General features: G+C 49.6%; 1 protein-coding gene and 1 pseudogene across 1 annotated transcript; one reads left to right on the plus strand and one right to left on the minus strand.

Annotated features, from left to right (window-relative positions):
- Positions 1-3,051: 3,051 nt before the first annotated feature.
- LOC141978915 (uncharacterized) lies at positions 3,052-18,458 on the minus strand. The gene is given in 5 exon segments (XM_074941292.1): positions 3,052-4,922; positions 4,925-6,163; positions 6,513-6,626; positions 14,940-15,066; positions 18,422-18,458. Coding segments are annotated over 5 exon segments (1,644 nt in total). The 5' UTR covers positions 18,446-18,458; the 3' UTR covers positions 3,052-4,782.
- Positions 8,592-8,710, plus strand: LOC141979861 (5S ribosomal RNA; annotated as a pseudogene).
- Positions 18,459-18,464: the final 6 nt, after the last annotated feature.

The following is an 18,464-nucleotide window of genomic DNA, read 5'->3' on the forward strand; positions in this document are numbered from 1 at the left end:
GGTTTGGTAAAGGGTTCTACTTCAGAGAAGTGTAAATGTACCCAAGCCAAGGCCAAGGATTCGGAAAGAAGGAGAAATTGTATATGCCGAGTGCTTGGTTTTCACCCAGTAAAGGAAGCTATGGTGACCAATGGCCCAAGGAAAATTGTCGAACACGACTCCCTAGTTCAGTGTCACTGATTACAGTCGCAGAAGATGCCATGGGAAGAATCATCCTTCATTCTTTGGATCCAAAGTTTCATGAGGAAAGAGAGAGGCACCTTCAGGGGACCTTCCTTCCCCGTGAATCCCAAACTGGCTGCCTGATTGGGTAACAAGGACTACCATGCTGTGGTAATGATGGTAACCAATCGGGGAATAAACATGTCGGGCTCCAACTGCAGACGGCAGGATACACAAACGTTTAGAGTTCTGATTCTATGGTTTTGCGTCTTAGGGCTCGTCTACACTTCAAATGGTGCATCGGCACAGCTGCACCAGTGTAACTGCGCTGCTCTAGCGCTTTAATGAAGGGAGCTCTCCCCTCAGCTTCGGTAATCCACCTCCGCAGGAGGCAGTAGCTTTGTCACTAGCAGAAGCTCTCCCACCGATATGGCAATGTGTCCATGGGCGGGGGGGAGCGGGCACGCAATGCTCTGTACCTCAAAGCACGCTGGAATCCCCACATTCACCACTGTCATATGACTGACGTGTCTTGTACCATGCACGCCTTGGGAGGTATCGATTTAAAAGTCTTGGTCTGTTAAACCTTAATATCTTCTTGAATTGTAGGTACGATCATTGTATGTGAAGTGTGGAGTACTGCTGTATGTGTTACTGAAATACATTGTGAGGTTGGGAAACGCCCAGAGCCAGCCTTTCAGTTGCAACAAAGGAGAAGCTATCGCTGGCCAGACGCGTTGATGGCCACTAAGAAGAATCACTCTCTCCCAGAGGCTCCTTAGAGAGGGCACCTACGTAACGGGGACAGCCTAGCCAATGTCACAGCAAGGATCTTTCTAGCAGCTGGAAGAAAGTATAAAAGAGGGAAAATAACATAATCACTTGGCTTCTTCCCCCTACTCCGTCTCAACACCTGGAAGATTGTCTGGAAGACAAAGACTTTGAACTAGGGAGATTGGCCCCAGGTTGGAAGGGAGTTCAGTCTGAGTATTGAGAACTGTGAGCTGCCTGTAACGTCTATTAGGGTGAGACACTGTTTCATTCAAATCTTGCTTAGTCTGTTAAAGTTAGAATTTAGAATGTTTCTATTTTTATTCTTATGTAACTAATTTTAGTCTCTATGTCTGCTACTTATAGTCATTTAAAATCTGTCTGTAGTTAATTAATCTCTTTTATATTTTACCTAAACCAGTGTGGTTTTGGTTGAAGTGCTTGGGGAATCTCTGCTCGGGTTACACAGGCTGGTGCATGTCCACTTTCCTTAGAAGAAGTGCCAAATTAATTAATGAGCTTGCACTATTCAAGGGAGTCTTGAGCAGTGTAAGACGGTATGTTTCTGGGGTGTAAGGCTGGGGGCTGAGGTGATTGGCTGGTGCCTCTCTGTATTTTTCATGAGTGGCTTGGGGAGCATTCATGCAATTTAGCTGGGTGCGGGGCTCCACATGCCGATGGCTGAGTGATCACAGCGCCTGGCAGGGTTTGCTGCTTGTCACTGGCATAGCGTTATGTGAGAGAACCCAGGCAGGAGAGTTAAGGAGGCACAGTGGTCCCACAGTGCCAGGTTTTACCCCGGGGATCCCATCAAACCAATAAATAAAGGCAGGATATCATAAAGCAAGCCAGCAGGCTGGCCTATGGGTTAAAGAGTAAGAAACTAATTATGTGATCACCTGAATTATACTGGAAAACTGAAAGTTGTCTTGGTTTTTTGTTTGGTTTTTCTTGGGCCATTGGTCACCATAGCGTCCTTTACTGGGTGAAAACCAAGCACTCGGTGTGTACAATTTCTCCTTCTTTCCGAATCCTTGGCCATGGCTAGGGTACATTTACACTTCTCTGAAGTAGAATCCTTTACCAAACCACTCCATATCTCAGGAGTGCTAGGGCAGAACGGCTTCCCCAAACACGCCCTATTTTCTTTAATTTGGTGGCACCGGTCCAGACTAGTGACTTGATACAGGCCTGGATCAGAATCTCTGTTAGTTACCAGAGTTGGCATTTCTACTAAAAAATGGCTATTTTTCTTAAACTATTACATTTTCAACACTGATTTCATTTTATACACATTTGTAGCACCTACAAAGGATAAATTCAGCAAAAACCCCACTTTTATTTCCTCAACATCTGCATCATAAAGGGCAGCACTTCCCAGACCAAAGGATTAGCTAGGAGAGATCTTCTGTAAGGCCTGGGTTACAAATTCTTTGGGAACCCTTTCCTTGTTAGCATGTCCAGTAAATGGGAGAGTTCTCTCCTATTGACTGAACTGCACTTGAACTTTCTCCATGTCATCATGGAGGGATGGGGGGAAAAGCAAAGCTAAAGCAAGAAACAATGACTTTAGCAAAATGGTCATTTGTCTCTAAGTCTCCAATAAAGCTGAGTTACATCTTGTCAAACTAAATGAATGTCCAACTGGTTGACCAAGCAGCCTTCAGGAAAGAGAAACCCACTGTGACGGGTTGCCCCACACTCTGATATACTGGGGTACCACTGAGCCCGCCTTTTCCACCAGCCTGGGCTCGCTTACACTGTCCTGCTGAGCCAGGCCCTCAAGTGTCCTCCAGCACACACAGGCAGGGGCACACCTAGCTGCAGAAAGACACTGAAATCAGCACTGCATGGGTAGACTTCAGCTAAGGAACTGCCCAGATACTCATGTGCACACCCCTGGAGTGCAAACCCAAAATTGTATGGTCTTGCACTGTACAGCGTAAGCTCATGAAATTCACTCCCTCTGTCAATGTGGAGGGAGATGTGCACAGCTTTTTACACCTCCCAGCTATGAATAACTGGTTTTAAAGAAAACAAAAACAAGTTTATTAACTACAAAAGATAGATTTTGAGTGATTATAAGGGATAGCCAACAGATCAAAGCAGATTGCCCAGCAAATGAAACAAACACACAAGCTAAGCTTAATACTGAAGAAATGGGTTACAAGTAGTAATTTCTCACCCTAAATGTTGTTTTAGACAGATTGCAGAGCTTCTTGAAGGCAAGCTGCTCTTGCTTGCAGCTTAAAACTCCAGGTATTTCTTTCACAGGCGAGACACCTTCCCAGCCTGGGCTCAGTCCTTCTGCACCGCCCCCCGCCCCTTGTCTTTGTTTCTTAGATGTTTCCAGCAGTCATCCTGGGCAGGGATTCAGTGAAGAATGAACATTGATTAAGCCACTCCCCAGACTTAAATAGATTTTACATATGGCGAGAACCCTTTATTTTTGAGTGTGGTTCCCCCCGCAGTGGAAAAAATACTGGTATTCTATCATGGAGTCCGGTACCAGGTGATGTGATCACATGACCCTGCAGTGTCAAAACAGCCATGAGTCAGAGGTTGTTTGTGGCATGCCAGAAAAGCTTCTCAGAAGGTGGGAGATTAGCATCTTCAAAGACAAATTGTTCTTCCTAATGGCTAATCCAGACTGATTGCATTCTGTCTGGTGGGCGTTCCCCAGGTGCAAATACTTTTGTAGTACAGATGTATAGCCGATATTCCTAACTTTAGATACAGAAAGGATACATGCATACATAGGATAATCACATTCAGTACATCATAACCTTTCCAATGGTACCTCACATGACCCATCTTGCATAAAATACATCTTAGATATGCTATAATTATAACAATATTTCTATGAAGAATATGGGGGCATACTGTCACACCCACCTCACAAAGAGGTAGACTACATGAAAATGAAAGAGTCAAGTGAAATTCCAGAGCAGGTTACATCTCAGGATTCAGAATTAGGACAATAGATTCTCCCATCACATTCTCCTCTGATCCATTCAAACCTGCTGCACTCAGCACCATCTCATTATTGAATTACATTACTTACAAAAGTTTTAGCAATATAACATCCTCATAAGGGGGAAAAAAACACCCCAAGTGACTTTGCCAATAGATGGAAACTGGAATTCAAACTCCAAATCATCACACTGTGTTTGGGTTCCATTTGAATTCCTCTTGCAGGTCTTTGACACTTTCATCTCTAGTCATAGTGACTCTGATTTAGGATTAAAGAAATCAAAGCATCGTCTCCAAGCACAGACAGCTGAGAACACTGCATTACATGACACTTTGAGAGGTGGAGGGATAGAATGCGAAGAAGATAAACTCTACATGCCTCAGAAAGGAGGAAACCGTTCTGGAGTGCTGGGGAAGGAAGGAACCACTGAGTCACCCCATCTCCTTCCAGTGTCACAGAGGCTGAAGTGACAATTTTTTCCTGCCCCTGCTTCTCTTCATTATATATAAATACATTATAACTGAAGAAAAGGTCCTCAAATGCCGTTGAGCACACTCCAGAGCAATGTGAGAACAACAGAGAATGATACAATCTATCATTGGTGACTCTAAAAACAACAGTGCAATAAGAACAGTATAAATGTGATGCTCCTTGTTTTGTGGAAGGAGAGACAAACTCCCATTACTCCTGGAACAATGGAGTGGATAGAAAGGACAACCGGGTCCACCTCAAAAAAGGGAGAGCTGCAAAAGACAAAAATGGGCAACTCGTCTGGACAAGCTGAGGGATAACACTGATGCAAACGGTTCAAACAGCTTTAAAGGTTACTATGTGGGAATTAGCAAAAGCATTAAAGAACAAGTGTTGGGATAGCCCTAGAGGTTTTTATGGTGTTTAGCTCTCTTGCAGATTCTCTGATGATAGTTAAGGGCTGAGCTCCGAGTGAAGCTTTTCCCGCACTCACGGCATTCATAGGGCCACTCCCCCTTGTGGGCTCTTTCATGTCTGATAAGGTTGAGCTCTCATTGAAGCTTTTCCCACACTTGCTGCATTTATAGGGTTTCTCACGTGTGCGGATTCTCTGATGTTGAGCAACATTTGGGCTCTGAGAGAAGCTTCTCCCACACTCAGTGCACTCATAGGGACTCTCTCCTGTGTGGAGTCTCTGATGTCTCGTGAGCTGTGAGCTGCGAATGAAGGTTTTCCCACACTCACGGCATTTATAGGGTCTCTCTCCGGTGTGCATTCTCTGATGTGTATGGAGGTGTGAGCGGCGACTGAAGGCTTTCCCACACTCACCGCATTTATAGGGTCGCTCTCCGGTGTGTATTCTCTGATGTCTAGCAAGGTATGAGGTGTGAGTGAAGGTTTTCCCGCACTCGCAGCATTTGTAGGGTCTCTCCCCCATGTGGATTCTCTGATGTCGAGTGAGGTGGAAGCTGCAGTTGAAGGTTTTCGCACACTCAGAGCATTCATAGGGTCTCTCTCCCGTGTGAATTGTCTGATGTCTAATGAGATTTGAGCTCCGACTGAAGGTTTTCCCACACTCACAACATTCATAAGGCCTCTCCCCTGTGTGGATTCTCTGATGTGTCTTGAGGTCTGAGCGGTGAGTGAAGGTTTTCGCACACTCAGAGCATTCATGGGGTCTCTCTCCCGTGTGAATTGTCTGATGTCTAATGAGATTTGAGCTCCGACTGAAGGTTTTCCCACACTCACAGCATTCATAAGGTCTCTCCCCTGTGTGGATTCTCTGATGAGTCTTGAGGTGTGAGCTGTGAATGAAGGTTTTTGCACACTCGGAGCATTCATAGGGCCTCTCCCCTGTGTGGATTCTCTGAGGTGCAGTAAGTTCTGAGCTCTCAGTGAAGCTTTTCCCACGCTCACACCATTCATTGGGTTTCGCATCAGTGTGAATTGTCTGATGTTTAATAAGGGCTGAGCCATCACTGAAGTTTTCCCCACACTCAGTGTCTTTTTTCTTCCTCCTTCCTGTCAGGATTCTCTGCTGGGTTGTGGTTTTTTTGAGGTCCTTGTGAGTTCCCCGACAGTAAATAATTTTATTAAATTTCTCCCCTGGCTGGTTTCCCTGCTCTCTCTCTGGTCTTTGCTGAATCTCACAGATTTTTCCCTGCTCATGATTCCTGGATATGTTCCCTCTGGTTATTTTCGATAATATTCCGTGAGGTGCAACTTGCGCAGCATCTTCCTGCTGAGACTTCTGCTCCTCATTCTCATTCACCATTGCATCACCTGCTGGGACAGAGAGAGAAACCTCAAACAGGGATGGAAAAGGAAAAAGCAAACCAAAATAAGTGCTGGAGAGATGTCAAAAACCAGGAACTGAATTCCCCTAACTCTTCCCCAAAAAGGGAGACAGGAGGGGATCAATTCTGCCTTCATATCAAATCCAAATTGTCAGTAGCTTCCCACTGATATGTGTCAGTTAGGATCTGTAGGAAGCCATAAGCTATATATGTCCTGAGGATACACCATCTGCTGGGGACAATCCTCCTGAACTCAGAGAGCTCCCAAGGTCTTTGTAGGGTATCCCAGATTTTTCCATCAGGCACTTACAGATTGAGTTAGTTTAATATTTCCTCACCTGCGCAAGGACGTCTCAGGAGCTCTCTTTCCCCTGAAACCTCGAGGTCTGGGACCCATGGCTCTTTCCCTTGTTCCAGCTGGGAAATAAGATCAGGTTTGGAAACTGGAAACCCTGCTCAGATGAAAGAAAACAAATGACATCAGGTGAATTCCTAAGACTTTGTAATAAAAAATAATTATTAATTTAACTCAGTGCTTAGTAAACCAGTGAAATCACAGGGCCTCCTCTCCAGGTTCTGAAAGGTGCAGAACACCCCGCTTATGAGAGGCTGAACTATTCACATATATGCTGGGAACACACACAGACAGATACTGTGACAGTCTCTAACCGTATATTCACTCTTTTGCAAAATTATGATATATTTTGTACAAAGTATGTCTTGTTAGGCATAATTTGGAAATTGAATATATGCTGAACTTTATTGTCCTGTTAAAATATGTGTAGCAACACTGTGTATGTAAACATATGAGATTTTACTGTAGATGTTTCTGAAAAAATGCTAGAATTCTGCAGAACAGCCAGAGACCAGTTCCTCAGAGACAGCAAAGCTATCACCTGGTTAAACGGCCATTCTCCAGCAGGGGGAAGGTGTGAACAAGAAATTTACATTCCATCTCAGGGACGGCTTGAAGCTCAAATCCACAGCAGACAGCCCATCACCATGACTCAGCTGAAAAATGAGGCTGTTTCTAACACAAAGGACTGAATAAGAAGAAGAGGTGGGGAAAATGCTTGAGAGTATCTCTCCCCTTTTCTCTCTGCTCATCTGTCTGTTTATTCCCTCTGGGGCACCTGGCATTGCCATGGTCAGAAGACAGGATCCTGGGCTACATGGACCTTTGGTCTGACCCAGTATGGCCGTTCTTATGTTCTAAACTACAGAGAGGGTAAATCCATGTCTCAGAAATTGAAGAGTCCAGACAGAGGTCAAGTCTCCCTGGCACTGCTTCTTGCTGACAGGTCCAGAGACAATGCGAGAGTCCTGGGGAAGCTGGGAATGGCCAGCATGGGCTGGTGGGGTTCTGTGCAGTAAGGAACAGGAAGGGCAGGGAGATCACTGAATGCAGGATCTCAGCACTATTCGAGGTCAGGAAAGCACATACTGCGGCATCAGGGAATCTAGTGAGCCCAGTGTAATGGGAGGGAGTATGAAAATCCCTGGCTGTGGAGAATGCTGGGAAATCAGAAGCAACAGACACATTCATCTGGAAAAGCAGAATGTGAAAAATAAGGATCAGGCCAGGTGACTTCAGGAATGATGGACCCCAAGATCCAAGGAGCCTGCAGAGAAGAGAGATTGTGGCTACTGCAGATGGGGTTGGGGGAGCAAGACTCAAGATGTTTCACTACCATCCTGGGCCACTGTCACATCCTGGGGGGCAATCCAGACCAGTGCAGAGTTGTGTAATCCTGGGTGATCTGAAATGTTCTGCTGGAGCTCCCTTGTCTGGATGCTCCCAGCCAGCATTCAAGGCCACCCTGAGTGTCTGTGTGATCAGTAACCCTGGACCAGCAGCTCTGACTCCAGCAGCCTGCTTCTTACACCCCGGCACATTCTGGATTCTACCAGCCTGCTATACACCTGTCAGAGATAGTAACATATCCACTCCTGAATTTTTCCCAAACCACGTGCTCTGCAATGTCTACTTTTTCCTGGACCATTCACAAGAATAATAAGGCTTCTCTGCACCTGGTGGCTGGGGGGGGGGGAGGAGGAGGAGGTCTTTGAAATTTTTTCAGCCCTTTTTCTCGGGGTTTGACCTGGTGGCTGAGCGTCTCGCCATCCACGGCTGCAGCGAGAGAAGGCCCCCGGCCGCCCCGCAACGCCACGGACAGGGATCGGGCCCCTGGAAGTCTGAAAAAAAATTTCCCCGATGCCAGAAGGGGAAGGGGGGGAGCTCCGGCAGCCAGGCCAGTCCCTGGAGCTCAAAAAAAGGAAAAAAGGATCGGGCCCACCTGAGGCAGGGGGCCCTGCTGCATGGCAGGCGACGCGGGGGGACCGGGGGAGCCCGGGATTTGGTCCAGCAGGCCCGGGAGTCAGTAAGGGAAAGCGGACGAGGCGGCGCGAAGCCGGGTGCCTACAGCCATACCGGACCGAACGCCCCCGATCCCGCCCGATCTCGGAAGGTAAACCGTCCCGGGCCTGGCTAGTACTTGGATGGGTGACTGCCAGGGAATCCCAGGTGCCGTAGGCAGCTTTTCCCGGTCTGAGCCAGCTCTCTCCTTTTCTGGGGAAGAAGGGCGGGAGACGGGGGGCAAAAAGCCCCTGGTCGCCCCTCAGCCCCTGGCTCCTCCAAGTCAGATGGTCACAGCCGGAGGTCAAGGGTGTGGGCGGCGGGTGCCCAGCTCCCCCGCTGGCTTCCTCCACCGGGGACCCATGGCCCCAAAAGAAGCCGCAGGGCGAGCCCCCGGCCCCGTGACGGACTCGTTCGGACCTCCGGCCCGAATGGAAAAGTCGAAAATCCCACCCCCCGTTTCAGCGGGACCAACCTGGAATCCTGTCCGACGTTGCGGTTCCCTTGGTCAGCAGAGGTGACTTTGGGCGACCCCTTCTGGACATCCGCAAGACAACCGGCCATGAGGTCAACCCATTAGTTTGAATGGGGCTGACCTGATGGCCGAGCAGGGACTTTGAAAATTTTTCAGCCCTTTTCCTCGGGGTTGACCTGGTGGCTGAGGGGGGACTTTGAAATTTTTCACTAATCTGACAATACTACTTTCCAGCAAGAGGGCAGAGCACCCCCTTGCTCCGTATCTCCCACAAACTCGAAAGGGCTTGGCTCCTTTGTCTTCTTACATGAAAGATAACTTGGGAGTCTCTGCCTCTCTTTTGTATAGTTCAGTGAACCTCTGAAAGGGAGTTTTATGAAGGTTCCCCTCCAAAGTAAAAGTCATTCAAGCTGTGAGGAAGGAGGCCTGGAGTCTCGCAATGAAGGAAGTTCAATGCTGGTTTCTTCCCCTGCTGGTGTTTGTTAAAATGCAAATTGGCCTGTTCCTGCGATATCCTCTCCTACCTGATGCTGAGTGGTTACCTCTGCATAGTTTGACGGTTTCTTTTTTGTAAATTGCATTCCCATTTTCTCTTAATGTACCTTGAATGTGCCTTCAAGGTAGCAGAACCACCCGTCTTTGTCTAGGGTGGGGTAACTTCAGCCCTGGCTGGCAGCCGTGCTTTAAGAACAGCATTCCCAAAATGTCTGTACTTCTGCATTTGTCCTCCAGACATACACTACGCAATATTAATGAACATGATGTCATTAGCTTTCTATTACTATCTTAGGCTAGGTACACACTACAGCTCACATTGGTATAAATTATGTCACTAAGGGATGTGAATAAACTGCCCCCCTGAGCAACAGAAGTTACACAGACTTAAGTGCAGGTGTGGACAATGCTATGCCAGTGGGAGATCTTTCGCCACCAACATAGCTACTGCTGCTCCAGGGGCTGGAGAAATTAAGTCAATGGGAGAGCTCTCTGCCATTGGCTTAGAGCATCTGTAGTGCAGCCACAACCTTCCTTTTAAAAACAGTAGATCCTCAGAGTTACGAACACCAGAGTTACGAACTGACTGCTCGACGACATGTCATTTGGAACTGGAAGTACTCCATCAGGCAGCAGCAAAGACACACACCCACACCCCGCCAAACAAAACAAGGCAAATACAGTACCACACTGTGTTAAACATAAACTACTAAAAAATAAATGGGAAGTTTTAAAAGAAAGATTGGACACGAAAAGGAAATGGTTTCTGTGCTAGTTTCATTTAAATTAAGATGGTTAAAAGCAGCATCTTTCTTCTACGTAATAAAGTTTGAAAGCTGTATTAAGTCAATGTTCAGTTGTAAACATTTGAAAGAAGAACCACAACGTTTTGTTCAGAGTTACGAACTTTTCAGAGTTACGAACAACCTCTATTCCCCAGGTGTTCGTAACTCGGACATTCTACTGCACAGTTTAAGACATTAGTGAGTTGGGGTACACTGAATGGGTCAGGCCCGCTGAAACCAACTCCTCATTTTGTCCAGCCCTCCATTGCATCACAACTCCCTACAGGACCTATGTCATGGTACGTCTCTTTCCCCCTGCCCCCAGACGTCCCAGCTCACAGGAACTCTTCACCCCAAACCTACTCCCCACCAGCCTACCACCGCCTGGACACACCCCTGCTCTCCAACACCCTCCCTCCCACTGCCTGGACTCTCCCGAGGATTGGTATTTATTATTTCTATTACTGTAATGCTCATATCTCCAGCCACTGACCATCATCCCACTGTGCTGGACGTTCTACAGACACAGAACAAAAACAGTCCCCTGCCCACGGAGCTGACAATCTAAGAATCAGACAAGAGACAGATGGGGACAGACAGACAGGTGGGGGAAGTGTCCCAGTTTGTACACTGAGCCAAAAGCTAATGAAGAGATTGTGAAATCTTCAAGAGAGGAAATTTACACGAAGTAACAAAGAGAAGGATCCTGTTTATGAGGTAAGATCATGGAATGTGGAGGTATATTTGGCTGTACAGAGGTACACCCTGCATCCTCCAGCGTGGCGGCAAGCTGGCAGTGTGATTTGTCTCATGAACAGAAGGTCACAGCCCAGCCTGGCTGTAAAATGCTTAGAGACCATGCCTCTTCTCTGTGAGCAGCCTGTCTCCAGGGCAAAAAGCTCACACAGCTTCCACCTTCCTGGACCTGACCTCAGAGCATTCAGCATCCCCTTCTCACACCGTGCGCTTCCCATGGCGAGTCCGCACAGGCAGGGCTTCTGGGGAAGCCAGAGGGCCCTGCCCCCCAACTCTGCAGTCAGACGTGACTCTCAGCCAGCCAGTAAAACAGAAGGTTTATTAGACAACAGGAACACAGTCCAAACCAGAGCTTGTAGGTACAGGAAACAGGACCCCTGAGTCAGGTCCATCTTGGAGCCAGGGAGGCCAGAGCCCCGTCTGGGCCCCCCTCCATTTCCCCAGCCAGCTCCAAACTGAACTCTCCAGCCCCTCTTCTGGCCTTTGTCTCTTTCCCGGGCCAGGAGGTCACCTGATCTCATTGTTCTCCCACACCTTCAGTTGGCACCTTGCAGGGGAGGGGCCCAGGCCATCAGTTGCCAGGAGACAGGGTGTTGGCCATTCTCTGTGCAGACACCATCACACTAGGGCTCTGCAACAATCACACACCTTTATCCCACCACCTAGATACTTAAGAACTGCCTAGGGGAAACTGAGGCACCCCCACACTATTCAGAGGAAACATTAAGAACATTAAGGCCAATCCTCGCCCACAGACAGCCCACCAACCTGAAGCATATTCTCACCAGCAACGACACACTGCACCGTAGTAACTCTAACTCAGGAACCAATCCATGCAACAAACCTCGATGCCAACTCTGCCCACACATCTACACCAGCGACACCATCACAGGACCTAACCAGATCAGCCACACCATCACCGGTTCATTCACCTGCACGTCCACCAATGTAATCTACGCCATCATGTGCCAGCAATGCCCCTCTTCTCTGTACATCGGCCAAACGGGACAGTCCCTACGTAAAAGGATAAATGGACACAAATCAGATATTAGGAATGGCAATATACAAAAACCTGTAGGAGAACACTTCAACCGCCCTGGACACACACAATAGCAGTTGTAAAGGTCGCCATCCTGCAGCAGAAAAACTTCAGGACCAGACTTCAACGGGAAACTGCTGAACTTCAGTTCATTTGCAAATTTGACCCCATCAGCTCAGGATTAAACAAAGACTGAATGGCTCGCCAATGACAAAAGCCGTTTCTCCTCCCTTGGGGTTCACACCTCAGCTGCTAGAAGAGGGCCTCATCCTCCCTGATTGAACTAACCTCCTTATCCCTAGCCTGATTCTTACTAGCATATTTATACCTGCCTCCGGAAATTTCCACTCCAGGCATCCGACGAAGTGGGTGTTCACCCAGGAAAGCTCATGCTCCAATACGTCTGTTAGTCTATAAGGTGCCACAGGACTCTTGGCCGCTTTTATCTTAGGCTAAGTCTACACTACAGACTGTATAGCAGCAAGAAAGTCTCCCATCTACTTGCTCTATGCCACAGGGAGACAGCTCTCCCACTGACATCATTAAACCCGCAACGAGCGTCTCCCGCCAACAGAGCGCTGGCCACACCCCGACCGACAAAAGCTTTACCGACAAAGGCTATGTCCACACTAGCACTTAAGAGACATGTGTTAACCAGAGCAGCGATTGGAGGTGTAACTGCCTAGGAAGGAGTACCGCGTAAACGGATCTGGGGGTCATAGTGGACCACAAGCTAAAGAGGAGTCAACAGTGGAACACTGTGGCAAAAAGGCAAACATCATTCTGGGATGTATTAGCAGGAGTGTTGTAAGCAAGATACGAGAAGTAATTCTTCTGCTCTACTCTGCGCTGATTAGGCCTCAACTGGAGTAGTGTGTCCAGTTCTGGGCACCACATTTCAGGAAAGAGGTGGGCAAATTGGAGAAAGTCCAAAGAAGAGCAACAAAAATGATTAAAGGTCTAGAAAACATGATCTGTGAGGGAAGATTGAAAAAACTGGGTTTGTTTAGTCTGCAGAAGAGAAGACGGAGAAGGGACATGAGAACAGTTTTCAAGTATGTAAAAGGTTGTTACAAGGAGGAGGGGAAACAATTGTTTTTTCTTAACCTCTGAGGATAGGGCAAGAAGCAATAGGCTTAAATTGCAACAAGGGAGGTTTAGGCTGAACATTAGGAAAAACTTCGTAACTGTCAGGGTGGTTAAGCACTGGAATAAATTGCCCAGGGAGGTTGTAGAATCTCCATCATTGGAGGTTTGAAGAGCATGTCAGAAAAACACCTGTCAGGGATGGTCTAGATAATACTTAGTCCTGCCATGAGTGCAGGGGACTGGACTAGGTGACCTCTCAAGGTCCCTTCCAGTCCTATGATTCCCAGAGCTTTGATGGTTATTTCAGTGCATCTGCAAACAAGCTTTCCCATGAGGCATTGCAAGCCCTACCCAAAATTCCATTTGGCTACCTGCACTGTGGGATAGCTACCCACAGTGCAGTGCTCCGTGCATCGATGCAAGCAATGCTAGTGAGGACGCACTCCGCCAACACAAGGAGCATGGTGTGGACACAAGATCGACTTGCTTAATTCACAGCCTTGACGTCGACTTACATAATGTCGACTTAACTTTGTAGTGTAGACATGGCCTCAAAAGGGCTTGGCAGTTTGAGTGTGTCTATCGCTTCCCAGTTGAGAATATTTTCAAGTGCTGTAAAATCCACATGCAGACTCTGACATGGTCTGCTCTTGAAAGTTTTGCCAGGATAACTCTGTTGTTTAGGACTCTGAAAAATCACCCCTATCCCACACCAGTGCTGAGGGGGCTCTGGGCTGAGTCTGAGGCAGGGGGTAGGGGTGCAGGAGGGGGTGAGGGGCGCAAGCTCTAGGAGGGAGTTTGGGTGCAGGAGGAGGCTCCAGGCTGGGGCAGTGTTGGGGTGCAGGAGGGTGTTTGGGGTGCTGGCTCTGGGAGGAGGCTCAAGTCTGGGGCTTGGAGTGCAAGAGGGGGTTGGGGTGCAGGAGGCAGTGAGGGGTGCAAGGTCTGGGAGGGAGTTTGGTTGCAGGAGGGGGGTCTGGGCTGGAGTAGAATGTTGCGGTGCAGGAGGGGGTTTGGAGTGCTGGCTACAGGAGGAGGGTCAGGGCTGGGGCTTGGGGTGCAGGAGGGGGCTCGGGGTGTTGGCTCTGGGAAGAGGCTCAAGGCTGGAGCTTGTGATGCAGGAGGGGGTTCAGGGTGCAGGAGGGGGTATTGGGTGCTGGCTCTGGGAGGGGGTTCAGTGCTGAGGGTTGGGGTGTGGCCTCCTGCCAGGCAGCACTTACCTCCGGCGGCTCCCGGTTGGTGGTGCAGCTTGGCTGCTGCTAAGGCAGGTTCCCTGCCTACCCTGGCCCCACGCTGCTCCCGGAAGGGGTTAATGTGCCCCTGTGGCCCCTGGGGGGAAGGGATGGGGGCACGTGGCTCCACATGCTGCCCCTCTCTGCAAGCACCTCCCCTGCAGCTCCCATTGGCCACAGTTCCCCGTTTCTGGCCAATGGGAGCTGCGGGGGCAGTGCTTGCACGCAGGAGCAGCACACAGAGGGAGACCCCCAGCACCCTGCTCCCCCAGGCTGTGCTGGCCACTTCCGGGAGCGGCGTGGGGTCGGGGCAGGCAGGGAGCCTGCCTTAATGGCAGTCCCACTGCACCACCGGTTGGTGACCACCGTGCTCTTCCCCCCAAGCGTTGTGTAGCAGGGGAAGGGAGAGTGCTCGTGTGTGGGTCACAGGCATCTTCGGAGGATGCTGAAACTGGGCAGAGGAGAGGTGGCATTGTAGGGGTGACATGAACCTTAATTAGTCACTTCCCCTTCTAGTAACCACGGGGACAGGAATCCTTACCCAGCAAGGTCACATTCTCGTAGTTCTCCTGCATGACGTCTCTGTAGAGGGCTCTCTGAGCGGGGTCCAGCAGAGCCCACTCCCCCTCGGTGAAATACACAGCCACCGCCTCGAAGGTCACCGGCCCCTGAAAGAGAAAGAGTCCAACCCTCAGTACCTGCTGCCCCACTCACAGCCCCACTATTCATGGGGGAGAGGAGACAATCAAAAGGAAGTTCTGGATGGCTCACCATCAACAGAGTCCCACCCTGGTCAAAGCATCCAGAAAACACCTGGGTGAGGGGACAAAAAGAGCCCCTTGTCTCTCCCAGCACATTCATCACACAGCTACTCAGCACAGACTTTGCCTATCTTGGCAGCCATCTCTCACAGGGCAGACACAGATGTCGAGATTCAGCACAGAATCTGCTGTGCCAGCCTTGCCTTTGGCAGACTGCCTCGCCAGGCGTTTAACGATCACAACACACACTAGGCGTTTAGTTTACAAAGCGGGGGTAAGCCCAACTCTCCTCCCCGGCTGCGAGACATGGGTGACCTACAGAAAACACCGGAAAAACCCGGAACGCCAGCCCCAGCACTTTCTTCGGAAGATCCTCAACGTAAAGAGGGAGGATCATCGCACTAATGTCAGGGTCCTCACGAACGCCAACATCTTCAGGGTTGAGGCCCCTATTTCCAGCAGCAGATGAGGTGGAGCGGGCACTGTGTGCGCATGCCTGCTGTGTGCTTACCAAAACAACGGCCGTATGCCCAACTCACCAAAGGAGAAAGGAAATGGGGAGGCCAAAAGAAATGCTTTAAAGACACCCTCAAGAAAAACAGCAAGAAATGTGACATTGACACCACACACTGGGAGAACAGGGATAACTGGCGAAGACTTGTCAGAGCGGGAACATCCCCTTTGTAGGAAAATTGCCTTGCCCTGGTCGCAGAAAGACACCAGAAAAGAAAGGAAAGACAACGGTCACGCAGCAATCATGGCCCAACCCTGTCTTCCAACACCATCTGCAATGTCTGCCAATGAGCCTGTGGCTCAAGGATCGGACTCCTCAGTCACTGAAGGACCCACAAAAAATCAAACCTGTGGAAGAGATCCTCGACCTCGAGAGCTCGCCAGCGACTAGCCACAGACTGATACAGGAGATGGAGCCCCCAGCAGGGTCCAGGGAGAACTCCCTGGTAGGAAGCCCAACACCCTCATCATTGTGAAGAACTGGATCTGAAGGGAGAGGCATGTCCCCTAAGCCTCACCGCTGGGTTCCCCCTCACACAGCAGCCGCTGGTGAGTTGGGTCAGGCTCCAGCACTGGGAGTCTGGTCCGTTTTCCTAGCCCCATCTAGGTGGGTTGTTTCCTGTTCCACAAAATTGGGGCATTTCCACCTCCAAACTGCATAGGTCTGTGTAATGAGGCCTTACTGAATTCCGGGAATTCCAGCCTTGTGGGAGGAGCCACTGGACCCGGGACCCAGCATGATACGGGGGACAACTAAGGAATAACAGGGCTAGGAGTGGGGGTCATAGGTTCAAAATTAGGGATCCAGAGGCGATGGGGAAGCACCAAGCAGAGAATCCTGGACAGCACCCACTGCTCCTCAAAGCTGTCAAGTAAGCCAGTGGATGCAGTCCAGAGGACCTCTGCCTGGATAGGTGAGCAAGGGAAGAACAGAAATAGGCACCTCCCCATCCAGCATCCTCCTGGTATTGTAGATGGCCACTTTGGCCAGGGCCAGGAGGAGGCTGATGAAGAGGTTTTGCGACTTCGTGGGGCCATGGACAGTTTATATTGGAAAAGACGTGGGGAAAGATGCAGCCGGAATTTCAAAAGGAGGTTCTGGAGGAGCCAGAATAGGGGCTGCAACCTGGTGCATTCCAGATAGGCGTGTGTCAGGGTCTCTCTCACAACGCAAAATGGACAGGTGTCGGGGGTGGGGGTGAACCACGCCAGGTACACGCCTGCGCTCACGGCTCTGTACACAGCCACTGTAGTGAGGAGAAGTGGCCTGCCTCTGACCTAGAAGGGGAAGAACCACCCTCTGTACCCAGGTGGGCAGTGCCACACCTGCCTCGCCCTTCCCACCAGATGTGGACAGATGGGACAGGAAGTATAAAAGGCAGAGCCCCTAGTTCAGTTGGAGCTGAGACAGTGAGGGAGACAGATGTCCTCCTCCCGGAGGAACCAGAGGAGCTGCCGTTGGCTACCTGTCCCGAGGAGACGGAGGGCCGCTGCTGATCCAGGTACACCCCGAGGGGAAGGGAGGAAGTGGCCTAGGGGCAGGCAACCCCAGTCTGGCCGTAGTGCAGCTGGAAATGCAGTCAGTGTTATAAAGCTGTATGGAATATGTGAGACACATCATATTTTTATTCATACCAAGATTATAAAATTGCAACGAATCGTGCCAGATATGCTGTGTAAGGTGTCAGTAGAAATGTTATGATATGCCAAGTACAATAATCTTGTTTCTATGACTGTATCCCCTTTGCATTGTGTGTTATAGGTAGGTACGATATACCTACCTATAACTGGATGTCACATTTCAGGAAGGATGTGGACAAATTGGAGAAAGTCCAGAGAGGAGTAACAAAAATGATTAAAGGTCTAGAAAACATGAGCTATGAGGGAAGATTGAAAAAACTGGGTTTGTTTAGTCTGGAAAAGAGAAGAATAAATTGCCCAGGGAGGTTGCAGAATCTCCGTCATTGAGATTATTAAGAGCAGGTTACACAAACACCTGTCAGGGATGGTCTAGATAATACTTAGTCCTGCCTTGAGTGCAGGGGACTGGACTAGGTGACCTCTCGAGGTCCCTTCCAGTCCTACCATTCTACGATTTGTATTTCAAAACTGGTGCAGTGGAATCCCCGCTGATGGACCACTCCACTACTGTTAGGGCCCTGGGCTGGGAGCCGGTGGAGTCAGGTGAGCCCGAGTCCCCATACCACCCTACCCTTGTGGTGGCAGCCTCCCCACTGCAGGCCAAAAGGCCAATGTTCACCTATCGCCAGCCAAAGCTAGGACACTAGACTATTCACCGCTCTGCCCTGCCTTAGCATTGGAGCCTTGCATCGCCAGTGCCACGCCCTGCCTGAGGGCCTGGGCCCCTAAACCGTTGTCTGCTCTGCCCCTGCCTAAGGACCCAGAGCCGACAGACTCCTGGGTGGCCCTGCTCCTGTCTGGGGTTTTTGCCTGGATTGCTAATTCCCCTGAGACTAGGCAGGTGCTCCTGAGGACATGGTGAGGTGGTGCGGCCTCCCTCCGACCCAGACGGAGAGGGACGATTCCACCACCACTACAGTCTGTTCCTAGAATCTAAGACACTCATTAAACAAATTCCAGCAGGTTTGCCACACCCCGTCCTCCTCCCTTCCTCCACCCTGTGTATTTCCTGTCCCGTTCCAATCTCTAAACCAGACTGACGAAACCTTAATTTGCTCTCTCTCTCGTCCAACAGGAACCCACCAGCAACCCCACCAATAATCCCTACCTGAACTGGTTCCTCTGCAGCCATTTCTCTTCCCTGTTCCATG

This window comes from Natator depressus, chromosome 28 (assembly GCF_965152275.1).
Source record: "Natator depressus isolate rNatDep1 chromosome 28, rNatDep2.hap1, whole genome shotgun sequence".
Taxonomy (NCBI): Eukaryota; Metazoa; Chordata; order Testudines; family Cheloniidae; genus Natator; species Natator depressus.